At 38.6% G+C, this 14,746-nt stretch overlaps 1 protein-coding gene across 1 annotated transcript in view; it reads right to left on the bottom strand.

The window, feature by feature from the left end:
- The window catches only part of Dcdc1 (doublecortin domain containing 1), a gene marked incomplete at its 5' end in the record, with an annotated part of 409,318 nt that overhangs the window by 180,233 nt on the left and 214,339 nt on the right, over nucleotides 1-14,746 (bottom strand). The window contains 3 exon segments of the mRNA XM_037204436.1: nucleotides 571-696; nucleotides 8,856-8,961; nucleotides 14,232-14,357. Of these exon segments, the coding sequence (XP_037060331.1) occupies nucleotides 571-696; nucleotides 8,856-8,961; nucleotides 14,232-14,357 (358 nt within the window).

Below are 14,746 nucleotides of genomic sequence, written 5' to 3'. Positions count from 1 at the left end.
TCTCTTTCCAGACAAAATATGTATTTGCAAGCAGTATTTTAATAGTAAAAGGGTGGGAGGCAATTATATTTCCTCATATATGTCAGATCTAATTATAAATTAATAAAGAAAAATCAAGATTTCCTACATAGATTATTAACTGTTCACATTTTATACTGAGAATCTTCTTTTAAAACTGTCCTTGATAACATGTATGAAAAATCATAATATGGTGTTAATCTATTAGGCCAAGTGATGCTGAGATGGTAAAGATCAACAATGAAGACTCAGACACCTGTCATGAAAAACCACCAGTCTCTGGGGTTCATATAAGCTCTGTGTTTGGTTTAAGCATACTATGAGAAGTAAACTAATCAGGATGTCTAAAAGGATACTGAGTACCTGTTGGTGATCTACATAAATCTTCTGCATTAGAGAACACTAAGAGCAGAAAAGATGTTCTTAATAGTCCGCAATTTAACATGCTTTCACTTGCATGCTTAGATGCAAGAGGGCCCCAGTTTCTGGAGCAGCACAACATGGCAGCAAACAAGGAGAAGTCATTTGGTAAGAGCAGATGCGCCTAGGTACCTTGGTGATCAGCCACACGCTGGCTGCAGGCCAGGACACTTTCTGATTCCTGCTGTTCACTTCCCTCCTTGAGGAACTGTGCTTTCTGATGGATACAGAGGCATAAAGAACAATATTGGGATCCGCCTGCATCACAAGGAGAAGGATACCCTTTTAACTCATGATCTGAAAAATGAATATTCTTTAACACACTTACTCAAAAGGAATGAGACATGACAGAACATTGGGTTTTAGGATGGGGTGGGGGGTGTCTTCAAAATCAGTATGCAGCCTCATTTAATTCAGTTCATATTTATTGATTGTCAGTACTGATGTGCAACGATTCTGTCTGTATGGCATGGGATATTATAAAATATTTCTCATGCTTTAAAAAGGTTCCCTCCCCACACACACACAGAAAGAAAAAAAATTTCATGTTAAACACTATGCAAATAATTTAATTGTATTAGAGGCATCAAAAAATAGGCTCATTTTTGTTATAAAAATAAAATGAAGAATCTTGAAGGAGTCATGTGCTACAGCTCTTAAAGAATGAAGCTGATATAGATGATAAAGAGCAAGATGCTATCAAAAGTAAAGTAATTTTAGTCCATGTGTCTTAGAATTTCTCAGTAGAGTTAAAAGTAAATGCTGCCCGACTGCAGAAAGCATCAGGTGAAGGCAGAGAGATAGCGCAAGCTGTCACCAGGATCTAGATCCCAGCAAGGTTTAGTAAAGGTTGGTATACCATGGGGGAACATCATGGACTGTAGAATGGAGATGTTAAAGGCAGGGGAATAACTGGGAGTCTACATACTCTCCTGAGAATAAAAACATATTAACTAAGACTTCTGAGCCCAAAGAGTCACTGGAGAAGGAATGGGCACTGATGGGGGAACATGCCATGCCTATCTCCAAGGTTCATTATCAGATCCCACAGCCTGTGTTGTTGATCACATTGTACATGCAGAGGTTATTGTGCACCTTCAGGTATGACTTGATGGTTAAATTCCCATCCACCTATATCACCTATAAAAACTCTGTTACTTCACACTTAATACAATTTACTTCCTAAGTTATAGGAACATTCTCCTCAAGTGATCACAGTTTTTAAATAGCAACATGTATAAGATCATAGAGCTATGCCAACATATACCTTTAGTATGATAAGTGACGCTGCCTTAATAACCATTTAAATTACTTTCTAATGCTAAAACATCTACAAGTTCAACAATACTATATATTTACTGAGCAAGATGATTTTTTAATATTCAAATTAAACAATAATTCATAAGGTAATACTTTGAAATGTGTTTAAGCAATCGAGAAGGGTATATTATGATAATTATTCTGTAAGAAAGGAAAGATCTCTCTCAAGGGGAGAAATGTCATATCGACTCCTTTGTGTGAAAATCAAAGTTGTAAAATGCCTTTTGTAGCTGCTTCTCAGCACAGAAGCAGATCTGACTTACAGTGCGTCGACTGTGTATTCTCCCAGATAGCCAGGAGTGGCCGGATTCTAGAAGGGAATCCCCCACAGGTTTTGAACAATGATAAACTATATTCTACTAAGCCATCGCTGCAGGATTCGGCATTTAAAGTAGCACTCCTCCTCAGCCTCTTCACTCCAAGTTGCCTCTGTCCTCTAGCCTCCCCTCTGTATCTGGGCTGGAGATTGTTTTGACTGGAATTAGACAGAGGACCTATGCTGCCAACTGCTTCTTTGTACAGCACCTGCTGCCAGCGCCTAAATTCTTGTTATCTCCACAACATGGTTTAATCTTTTAACAGTTGGCTTATTGGTGAAGAGCAAGGGGGTCCTTTGTTTCTGCCTTGGGCTGGCACCCAGTATTAACACCATGCTGTTCTTCAAGAGATATTTTGCTGGACAGTTCCCAAGCGATTCTACACAGGGCAGACACAGCCAGACCCACACCAGTGAAGCTTCATTTGTGTTATTAAAAAAAAAAAAAGTAGAAGGAAGGAATCCTGCCAACTCTTAAATGACAGCCACCACTAAGAGTCTTCTGTGACTATGTCTTCTTACTCTGTTGTTCTCTTCTTCCTCGTCTTTTTCTTTTTCATTTTTGCATTTGAAATTATTTCAGAAAATTCATTTTCAGTGTTTTCACTTATGCCCAAAGAGACAAGCTCACCAGGAAACATAGGAAAAAGCAAGCAAACAAAAAGCATTGTAGAACACAGCCCCATGAAAATGATTCATCAGAATCTGGTTATGAAGACAATGAAGCCATTTACATGTATAATGTGATAAATAATAACACAAGTTGTGTGAGCTAATAATGAACCCAGGGGATGTGGATGGCATGTTTCCCCCATCAATGCCCTCCTGTGAATCTCCATAATGAGTTCAAAATGTATGCAAAAACTTGATCTCTTTGTAAAATTCATTTTTATCTCATTAGTGCTTGTGTGTGTCTGTGTGTTCACATGCACATGTGTGCATGATGTGTAAGTATGAGTGAGCACACATGCTGTGGCACACATGTGGAGGACAGAGGACAACTTTGTGGAATTGGTTCTCTCCTTCCATCTTTATGAACATTCTGGGGATCCTGCTCCATCATCAGGATCACATGACAAATGCTTTTAACCACTGAGCTATCTCAATGGCCCAACTTGACTTTTTAAGTCAAATAGCTTATCTCTAGAGTACATAGTTTATAAGGGGCAAGAGAGATAAGATCTGTGAAAATTAGAATTAAGGGAAAAAGTATTCCAACAATTTACAATGTTATATGCCATACATGGGAATGTGTGTACCTGTGCACATGTGGAGAGAAGTATTTGTGCTCAGTCTGATATCTAAATACATATATATCCAATCTGGTATTGAAAAGTCTTCTAAAGTGCTGCCATAAATTGAAAAGGGAATTCTAGTTTATTCAATTGGGTGCCTATATTCATGTTCTACTTTAAAGGGTCATTATAATCTCCCTTGTCTGAATATATTGTGCTGATGTAGACATACTGAGGCAATTCAAACTCCTTGATTTCCCCCCAGATGATTAATAATGATGGTGTGCTTTCAATACCCACTTTACCTTCTCCTGCAGGTTCATCAAGAAATAGACTACAAGGATGGAAAGGAGAAACTCACAGATCACAATTTGAACTAAGTATTTACTGCCTAGAAACTTTATCTAAAATTACACTTTTGATGATGTACCTTTGTGCTAAGTTAAATAATTTTATATGTAAATTACTATAAGAAATGTTATGAAATATCTTTCCTTCCATCAGCTATTCCCCCTCAGTCATTCCCACCCAGAAATGAAAAGGTCCAAGAGCAGAAAATATCAGCAAAGATATAACTACAGAATCAAGCAGGGAAGGAAACTTAAGATCTAGGTACACAATACTTAAGTGGCTTCCAATTATTAGTCTGTCTTAGTTAGGATTTACTAATGCTGTGAAGAGACACCATGACCATGTCAATTATTATAAAGAAAACATTTAATTGAGGGTAGCTCACTTACAGTTTCAGAGGTTCAGTCCATCATGGCAGGGAGCATGGCGGTACGCAGGCAGACATGTTACAAGTAAAGTAGCCAAGTGTCCTACATCTTGCAGGCAACAGGAAGTTGACTGACTGACTAGGTTGTATCCTGAGTATATGAAACTCACAGCCCCACTACCACAGTGACACACTTCCTCCAACAGGGTCACACCTACTCCAACAAAGCCATGCCTCTTAATAGTGCCACTCCCCATGAGATTATGGGATTATGGGATTATGGGTGCCAATGACATTCAAACAACCACATGGTCTCAAGATAAGAAAGAAACTGGGGAATTGATTTAAAGTCCCATGTTGCAAGCAACTGTTTATCTTTGTCCAGCCTCCTTGTGACCAATGATTAATTGTAGAATAATCATATGTTTAACAGTTATGGATGCATTCTGCGGGTATCAATAAGATCAGAATTTACAAATTAACTTGTAAGAAATATGCGATGATTCTAAAATGAAAAACTGGTCATTTCCTTAATATTTTTGTTAAGAACATTGTAATGAAGACACTCTGACACCTGTAAAGTCAACAACTTCTGAAAGAGCAGGAACAAAATAAGTTTCTTTTCCATTTTGTCAAGTTTAAGATGTGCCAGACACTGGAGGCCATGCTTTTCTTCTCTGCTATCCCATAACCAGCCATTAATCTAGTTATTCTTTTCACATTTTTTATATTGAAGTTTAAATCTCATCCATTTTATAGAAACATATAATTTGATTGCTCTAAAGCTGAATCAATCTACAAACGTTGCCAACATGAGCAGCAGTAGGGGAGTCTTTGAAATATGTATGTGCCAAATTGTCAACTCTTAGTGGCTTCCAATCCTGGTTTTGAAATGGATAAAAGAGCAACAGGCTGTAATTGTCTGGGTTACAGTGGTCGCCCACATTGCAAATGGGGATTGTATGTTCCAGATACTTCTCTGTAGGAAAGGTTTTACTTGTCAATAAGAGATTTAAAAGAACAGTCAGGGGTTGGGCAATGACATCTCTATCTGCAGCCAATTTTAAAACCTATGCATTGGGAATATTGGCTTTTCTTTCCCTTCTCTCAACCCCTGTTGTAATCCTCTTAGTGTCTTCTTTACCTCAGTGAGCACCAAGATTCCACAATAAAATGTCCTGTAGATGCCTGTCACCTCTGCCTGTACCCACCTTTAGAGTACTACTTTTCAAGTTATTAAATTACTATTCCCAATGCGCTGGTCACCTCTCTGTAAGTAATTGGGGACACTTTACTGAAAGGATTTAAAGGTTTCACAGCAAAGACGGAGCCCCCCTCCCTGCCACCACCTCAAAAGCATCTCCTTGCTGAGAGATTAATCAAGGTCTTGCTTTTTCACTCTACTGTTCTGGTTGAGTTTTATTCAAAATCAATGTATTCTTTCAAAACTAGTATGAGAATATTTATTTAAGGTGAATATTTTCTCATTTCAATGGATCATGAGACCCAGTTAATAAATAATAAATACTCACAGACTATTGTCTGTCCCTTCTTAGCATTAGAGTGTATGCCATCTTATAAAGTAGCACCTGGACAGAGCAGGTGAGAGAAAAGCCCCTTTCTGCCTCCTTTTCCTACTGTCTTTTTGATATCTTTTTTCCCATTTAAGTTTGAAGTGTTCTCTGTCAAGTGAGTTAATTAACTCATCAACTTGCTTGAGTTTACTTAACTTTGTACATGCAGATATTGAAGTAGACACAAGCAAGATCAGAACCTGTCCTTGAGGGACCTGTGGTCTAGCAGAGAGGATAAGACAAAAGCCTCCTGAGCCATCTTCCTAACACTGCATCAGATCTCAGCTCTGATCAAACACTCCCAATGCCTTCTGGGAAAGAATGGCCAACCAACTCCCTACTGTTGAACTAAAACTTGACTGATCTCAACATTTTCAATAGAACCTAACATTGTACCCTTCCTGATCCCAGGGTACCCTGAACTGGGATTGAGGAGGAAAGAGGTATAGATTCCAGTTGCTTGCTGGCCACCCAGCCTAGGCAAAAATATCACACTATGGGTCCAGTGATAGACCTTTTCCTTTAAAATGAGGTGAAGAGCAATAGAGGGAGACAGTCAAGGTTGACCTCTGGCCTCCACACGTGCATGGTAAGCACAACTATATACACACGCCTACAACACATTCAAGTAATAACAATAGTAATAATACAATGGTAGCTAATTCAATGCTATACTGTTAGAAATTTTCTGGGGCTATCAATACCAGAAATATCATGTATAGTTTAAGGAAGGGGTGAGGTAAAGATAGACTTCCTGAAGCTGCCACAAGCCAGATGGGGCCAGGATGATGGGCAAGATTTCAAGAGCATCATTGAATGCCAACTACATGCCAGACTCCATGCTAGGACACGGCACAAGGGAGACAGAGATGACTAGACTGTGGTGACAAAAAAGAAAAAAGAAAGAAGAGGTTGAGATCCAGGCAGAGGGATCTACATGGGCGCAGCAGGATGTGGAGTGTTAGCACAAAGCAACAGATGAACAATATAATTCCACTAATACATAGAGGACATAGACAGCTGGGGCTACATGAAACCCCACCTCAAAAGTCTAACACACACACACAGTGTGCCTGTATGTTTGTGCGTATATATGTCACTCTGGATTCTGTATTGGCAATTACACATATTATCTGTTTCCCAAGAATTCTCTACCCAGAAAACCAGAAGCCAAGGAAGGCAAATACATACATCAAATCACAAACTCTAAGAAGTGTTTTCAAAAAAAAGAAAGAAAAAAAAGTAGTTCGGAGAACACAAAACAAAGCTTCTCTTTGGAGGATCTGGTATAGCTATGTGGAAAGATGTAGAGTACAACCTTTTGAGCCAGGGGATGAATGTGAGAGATTCGTAGCTCAGGCAAAGCACAATGCAAGCTGCTGTGCAAGCAGATCAGTAGCTTGCTATGGTGCACAGCTCACTAATTCCAGATGTCGGTGCAGAGAGGAGGAACAAGATGATGGAAGATGTCAACTGAGAGTGACAGTGGCGAGAACTTTGTTAGGTAACAGTCAGACACGTGGCAGGATTTTAAACAGGGGGGAAAAAAAAACCAAGAAAACCCTGATGAAGAACACCAACAGGAAGAGATCGAGGGGTCCCAGTCTCTGCAGGTGTCATACAGAGGAGCAAACCCCATGTGAATCTACTTCATCAACCTGGATCAGACTTCGGGGAGTCTAAGAACAGGTGGTCTATTCCCAGTGTATTTAAGCCCAGTGCAATCTGAAAAAAAGTTTCCTGGTGTAACACAATTCCCAATGCACAAAGAAGTGTAATTACACTGAAACTGAATTCAGGGTACATGCCATTTCTTCCAAGAAGATGGGTTCTAGAGATAAGCTACTTGTACTAGCTTTAGGATCTAAAGAAGGGTCTGGTCTGGTCTTGGTCATACAGATAGAGTAGAGGTCATTTGGGTTATTAGTCACCTCTGGTCCTCATTGTGGGAACTTGGTGGGGGTGGTCTCTGGTTATCAGGATCATTTAGATTACTAGCTATCTTGGGTCTTGGTTGTAAGAGCTTGATATAGCCTGGACCAACAGATAATGCAGGTCACTAGGCTGTTTATCACTCCCAGTTACCAGTTTTCTAGACAGAAGAACAGGTTTTTTGTCTTTCCCACTGAAATGACAATCCTGTGTACTTAACATTCCTGGTTTCTCTAGAGATGTGTGGGCACAAGGACCTCCATGCTATGCTCTCAACAGAGACCTATGGCAGATACACCTTAATGTCAGATGGCTTTAAACAATGGGCACCAGTTACTATACTATTTTCTAAATTTGACCAAAATCAGCCAGGATGAGAAATATTTTTCCCCATTTCTATAGTTACACGATTTCAAGTCCTGTTCTTCTAGAAAAATCAAACCAACAAAGCAAGATTTCCAGCATGCATTTACATATAATAAAGCATCAGTGGGTAACATGGAGAAAAAGAAATGAAGCAGGTTTAGGTAATGTATCCTTTGCAGTGTGTCTTAGGAATAAGGGACTTGGACCGTGGGGGCAGAAGTCCTGCTTTCTTCAGACGTGTTGCTCAAAACACCTTTTCCTTCTACTCAAAAACTAATGTTTATGGCTGATGTGAATAACAATCTTACACAGAGTTTTTCATCTAAGAAATGTGCGACAACTGTTCCTCTTCAGAGATACCTTAAATGTCTTCAGTAGGTCAATTGACAAATACTATGGAGGATGAGTTTCTAAGTAGAAATTGATAAACAGGTGTGGGTCTGATTGCTATGAATTAGATCTGAACCAGTATAGCAAGTAGAGCAGATCCTAACATACAAGGAAGTAACATTTTAATTAAATTATTTCTTTCTCTCCATGTGTGGCAGTCAGAGAACAACCTGCAAGAACTTCTCTCCTTTTTCCCTGTGAGTCCACGGTTGAATTCAAGTACCCAGGCTTGTCCACAAGTGGCTGGCCCAAGAAAGCAGACATCTGAAAAGCTTTCTTAAAGAATCCTAACTAAAGAACTATTCCTGAATGAAAAATTATGACAAACAATAGGGTTTATATGACACAATTCAAACAGAATATTTACAAGTGTGAACACTGTATAGTATGTAAGGTTAGAAATACTTAATCAACAAGAAGTAGACAAAATTGCCTGCCTAAACATTTTTAAAACCAATTTCTATATGTAAGACAGATCTTTAAAAAACATCCACTGTGTAACCGTAGTATAATAGCTGCATATCTAATATGTAAAACTGGCCCTCTTACAGTCCATATGGTCTGACCTTGTTCTGTAGGAAATGGCTCTCCAAGGCCACCTTTTCAAAGCAATCAGGGATCTGTTGACTGGTGCAGCCAATGTTCACTGGAAATCCTTCACAAACTTCCCAACTAAGCACAATAAGACATTATAATTAGTTTTGGTAGAATAAAAACACTAAAGTATAATATTCTTTATTAGTATTGTAATTTATGAATAATATCCTCTATCAGTGAAATGTTGAGACACAAAATATTTGTAAAGCATGTCAGCAATTGTAAGGGAGAAAAACTTTAAAATTTTATCTTGTAATTATTTATGAAATTGGGGAATTCAATCCTTAATTCATTCTTAATAGAAAGTAAACATAATTGTAGAGAATTGTTTGTAGTAGAGATATTACCTTTATCAAGTGTGAAGTACAAATACACTGAGCTATAAATAAAGAAGGGCTTTTTGATACTTGTAATAGTTGGCCAAACATGTTAGTTTAGAATTTGCAAGAAAGCCTATAGACACATAACAGAATGATGGGAATCCAGGAGAAAATGCAATCTAAAAAGGTTGTGTTTCTCTCTTAGTATAGACAATTATCTTAAAAGTGAGCAAATCTTTAGCACAAAGCAGTGACCTGGCTCATCACTGGTATGCTAATTATACTATAGGGCAGTAGTTCTCAACCTTCCTAATGCTGCGTCCCTTTAATACAGTTCCTCATGCTGTGGTGACCCCAACCATAAAATTATTTCATTGCTAGTTCATAACTGTAATTTTGCTACTATTGTTAATTGTAATATAAATATCTGATATACAGGGTATCTGATATGTTACCCTCAAAGGAGTCATGACCCACAGGTTAAGAACCACTGCTATACAGCATGTTATCCAATAGATACCAGTCTTGGGATTTAATATCCTATTACAGAGACACTTGCCACACCCATGTTCATTGCTCTCTATTAATAACAACTAGGAAATGGAATCAATCTAAATGTCCATCATCAGGTGAATGGATAAGGAAAAGGTGGCACATACACACAATGGAAGATGACTTAGCTATAAAGAAAAATGAAATCTGTACGTAAATGGGTAGATCCAGAAAAGATTATACTAGATGAGGTCATTCAGGCCCAGAAAGATGAACACAGTATGTTCCCTTATATGTGGGTCCTAGCTTTCAATCTTTTGTCTTGTGTGTTTCACTCAGTGTACACGTGGAGTCCAGCTAAGCAGAAAGTGGCATTTTTTTTAGTGAGAGACACACTAATCAAGAGGAAAGTAGTAGATTTTAGATAAAATGCAAGCAGTGAGGTCTAATACTGGGGAAGGAAAGGCTTAAGCAAGGAGGGCTGTGAAAGTATGGGGGAACTCAGGTTTGTAAAAGGGATAGCTAACTCCCCCCAGAAAAATGGAATATGAAAAACAGTGTACGAGCCTACTACCTCACAACCCAACTTTTTTTAAAAAAGAAATAAGTGTAAGTATAGCACAAAGCATGTGAAAAGAAAGAAGAGAGAAGAATGCTGAGTTAAAAGATTACACAGGGATAAGGTGGAGGATCAGAGGAGGGGGGGAGGAGGAGGGGATGAGTTGTCCAGAGCAAGGTTTGCATAAGAATGCCTTATGAAAACCTACTAGTGAGTAAACTAATTTCAAAGTAAAACTACAATTAAAAGAGTTGGAACAGAATTACCCTCTGAGTGTGGTCAGTCACTCCCAGAAGACATGGCTTCCTAAATAAAAATCTCAGTTCCAGGCCATAGATTCCCTCCTATTAATTAGTAATCATGGAGATCCCAGCAATCTCCAAAACAGCACAGGTGATGGCCATTGTTTTTGGTTACCCACCATAACTGCATGGTAAGACCCTTTCCTAAGACACCACACACTCTGGCACAGGACATAGAGAAATCAATCTCAAGCTGACCAGGAAACTTCCTCTTCGCTTACTAGCTTTTAATAGGGTTAAAAGGTGCTATACAGTTTGATGAGGGAGAAAAGACACCAATAGTTTGACCCAGCACTGGATCCTGTATGCTATAATACCAACCCACCAGACAAGAAATGCCTGCAGGTATGTAGCGGCACAACTGTTATGGAGTAACTGACTGCTTTATGATTTGATCTGAGGCCTTCTCTTTAGGAGGTAATTTCATACCTAGTTTCATAATCATGGTCAAAAGTCCATAGATAGGAAAGTCATAGGCCCTGGGGTAGAACCTCCTGTTGTTATTATGCTAAGGTGCTATGCTACTACTAAATTTCTTTTAAAATGTTTACGCTTGTGACCAAAGACCTGGGCTGCTCTCAACCCTGGTCAGAGAAGTTTCTTTTGCAGTGGACAGCAGGTCAAAGTATTGAAAGTAAAAGACTCAGTACTCAGCCCCAAATGAGAATCTATACTAATTCTCCTACCACTGATGCTCAGGGAACATCATGGAAGAGGAGACAGAAAGAATGTGAGAACCAGAGAATGGAGAGAAGAGCTATGGAATGCTGGCTTGGGCATGCAAAGGCCAAGGCAATCACGACTTCAAGGCAGCTGTGGTTGCTTGCTCAAAAACTACATAAGATCAAGCTGGCCAAGATCCCAGCACAGATGGTGTAGATATTGTCCAGGTCCCACCCCTTTCAGAGGGGCTACTGGAGGTGAATAGTTGAGAGAAGATGGAGAATCATATGGATAGACAGTTCTAACTTTACTTAAATGTGCTATCCAAAAGAAAAAAAAAAAGACCTGAAGTTGAGGGAAGTGTTGGGGGAATTTTAAAGGGGGAAGGTAGTAGATGTAATCATATTCCATTGTATAAATGTGTGAAATTTTCAAAAAATAAAAAAAAATTAAGAAAGAAACCAGTTCTGAGACTGACAATGGCAATTCTACCGATAATCTGAAAAATAAAGATGTGATTGGCTAGAGAGAGTCTCGGTGATTAAGAGCACTGGCAGCTTTTCCAGAGGATCTGGGTTCAATTCTTAGCACCCACAAGCCAGGAATTAACTGTCTGTAGCTCCAATTCCACGGTATCTGTTGCCCTCTTCTGGCCTCAATGGGCACTGTACATGTAGAGTGAACTGGAATGCTGGAAAAACACCCATATAAAAAATAAAATAAAATCTCAAAAAATTAAAAAGAGCATGACTATTAAGGGTTGAAATGACCCATTTTAGAGTATAGAAAGAAGCTTTGAATATATTATATAATTAAGCAAATTAGCACATTTAGTTTACAGTGAGTACAGGCAACTTTATGTTGTTATACTTAAGGGCCCAGTTACCTCAGCAGAACAGTACTTTTTGCTCCCAACAAAGCAAAATTTAAAATGGCTATGCGAGGGGTAAGATATATAGCTCAGCAATAAAACAGCAGAGTAAACAAACTGAAAATATAAACTTTTAGTCAATCTAAAGGAAGGCTCTAGGCAAATTTTCTTCTAAAGAATTGTTTACTATATTTCTATTATCATGTGTGTATGTACATACATACATGTAGCATGAATCTTAAAAAGTCTTATTAATAAGAACAAACCTGGGGCCAGTTATTGGTGTGAATACTAGAAGATCAGAGAAGCAGAACAAGCCACAGCTTCCTCACCTTACCAATTCCTCAGGTGATCCTGGTTCCTTAGACTGGATGCCTCTCAGCTGAACTGTGCTGCTCAAAAGCCTAAAAGCTTAACCAGCTAAAAGCTTCTAGTTTCTGGTCTTCACGCCTTATATACCTTTCTGCTTTCTGACATCACTCTTTGGGATTAAAGGCTCACTTTCTGGGATTAAAGGCGTGAGTCACCATGCTTGGCTGTATCCTTGAACACACAGAGATCCAGGTAGATCTCTGCCTCTGGAATGCTAGGATGAAAGGTGTGTGCTACCACTGCCTGTTCTCTATGTTTAATATTGTGGCTGTTCCGGTCTGTGACCCCAGATAAATTTATTAGCGTGCACAATATTTTGGGGAACACAATACCACCACACATACACTCATGACATGTGTGTGTGGTGGAGGTGTACATGCTACAGTGTTCATGCAGAGGTCAGGGAATAAATTTGTAGGGTCAGTTCATGTCTCCCACCTTTATGTGGGTTCTGAGGGTTGAACTCACAGCATGCCTTTACCTCCTAAACCATTTCACCAGTCAGCTCTAAGAAAATTTAAGAAGGGTTTCTACACACAAAATAAATCTCCCTATAAATGGAAAAACACTCATTGGAAAGAATTCTGGTGAATTGTTTCTCTCTCTACCAAGCAAGAGAGAGCAGGGGAAACATATCCAAAGCTCATATGGATAGCCAAAGCAGTCAATGGGGTTAGGGCCACAGAGCCAGCATATATATCCTTTTGATTTAGTAATGGATTGTCCCTGCCTGGAATGAGTGAACCTCAGCAAAATGCTTTTGGATTTTTGGCTATACCCTCTACTTTTAGATGTATACTAAAGAAATGTAATTTGCTAAATTATGCAGTACCAAAGCTAGATGGAATCACACAGAAAGGTCACCTAACCCAACCTAGCATAGGTATCATGCTGTGATAACGAATACACTATCCACAAGTTACATATTTATATTTAAATTTAATTTAAATAAATTATAAAATTAAGTTCCTTAGTCCCGGTAGTCACATTCCAACCAGTCATAGAGCATGCTTCCATCATCGTATACGCCTGGTGGGAAAGCATCAAGGTCCTTAAGACCAACGATGCCGATCTGAATCCTGGCTCACCATTTGCCAGCAGTGTGCGTCTGGGCAAATCATTTATTTATTTATTTTTCTTGGTCTGTCTCTGAAAAATGGAGTGATAACAGAGACTGCTGGGGTTAACTCATCATTTGAAAATTAAATGAAAATGTTAAGCCATTAATTTATAAGTCAACACTGAATAGGTGACAGCTTTTATTATTTACAGATCGGAAACTGATATCCATCTGTTCATGAGAAGTTATGAGCACGATGGTGCTATCCTTCCAGATCTTCCCCAGAATTCTCGACTTTTCCTTCCACTCTTTCATGGAGCCCCTGACACATCGCATTAGTTTTCATTTCCTCCCCATCAAATCTAGGATTTAAATATAAGAGTTTAGAGGAAAAAACCTTATTTTTTATTGTAATGAATTCACCTAAAGTTATTAATTTGGAAATAATCATAAAAACAGCTTTTATATTTCAAATGAAATTGCAACTTATTTAAAGGAAGAAACTGTTCATTGTCCCCATATAGTCCTTTTAAAACAAAGGGACATTGCTAAGTCATTTCGGCCTGACCCCATTAGACCATGAAGTAAATCAATACAAGTATTGCTTAAGGCAATTCAAAAAGATATTTCAGTGTTTCAGATCTCTCACTGTGGGAAATCCTGAATTAGATGATGGGTTACTTTAATTAAATATACATTAATTTACTCATCACATCCAAATAGCGGAGCAGCATCAGAATCCATGAGGGTCTTACAGACAGCAATGATACCATCTCTGGCAAAAGCAGTCACTCGGTCAAAGGTCAGAGCCAAAACAGGGTTTAGTGGAGATCTGAAAAAATGGAAAAAATATTTAAGCTATCTGCATAATATACATTGAAATTGGAGCATAAATTATAAGGTATTTGATACTGATATCTAATAAAAACCTACTGTCCTTAAGCTCCTATAGTGACATCTGAATGGACATTTGAGTTTATTTAGCTGGTTCATAAAGTGCCAAGTATGTTTGCAACATGTACAATTAGCAAAGAATTATACCAGTGAAAGACAGTAGTTGAGAAAAACAAGTGTTCACCTACCAATTCATTTTCCCTGTGTAACTAATTCAGTGTGCCCATAGTGCATCTGGAACTGGGAATGAAATAAATGCATAATACTGAGTATAAACAACTATTTCATAAGCTCACTAAGTGTTACATTGATCTGATTTCCATAACT

This window comes from Peromyscus leucopus, chromosome 4, assembly GCF_004664715.2.
Source record: "Peromyscus leucopus breed LL Stock chromosome 4, UCI_PerLeu_2.1, whole genome shotgun sequence".
Taxonomy (NCBI): Eukaryota; Metazoa; Chordata; class Mammalia; order Rodentia; family Cricetidae; genus Peromyscus; species Peromyscus leucopus.
Note: the sequence above shows the minus strand (reverse complement) of the source record. Positions and strands in the feature narration are given on the sequence as shown.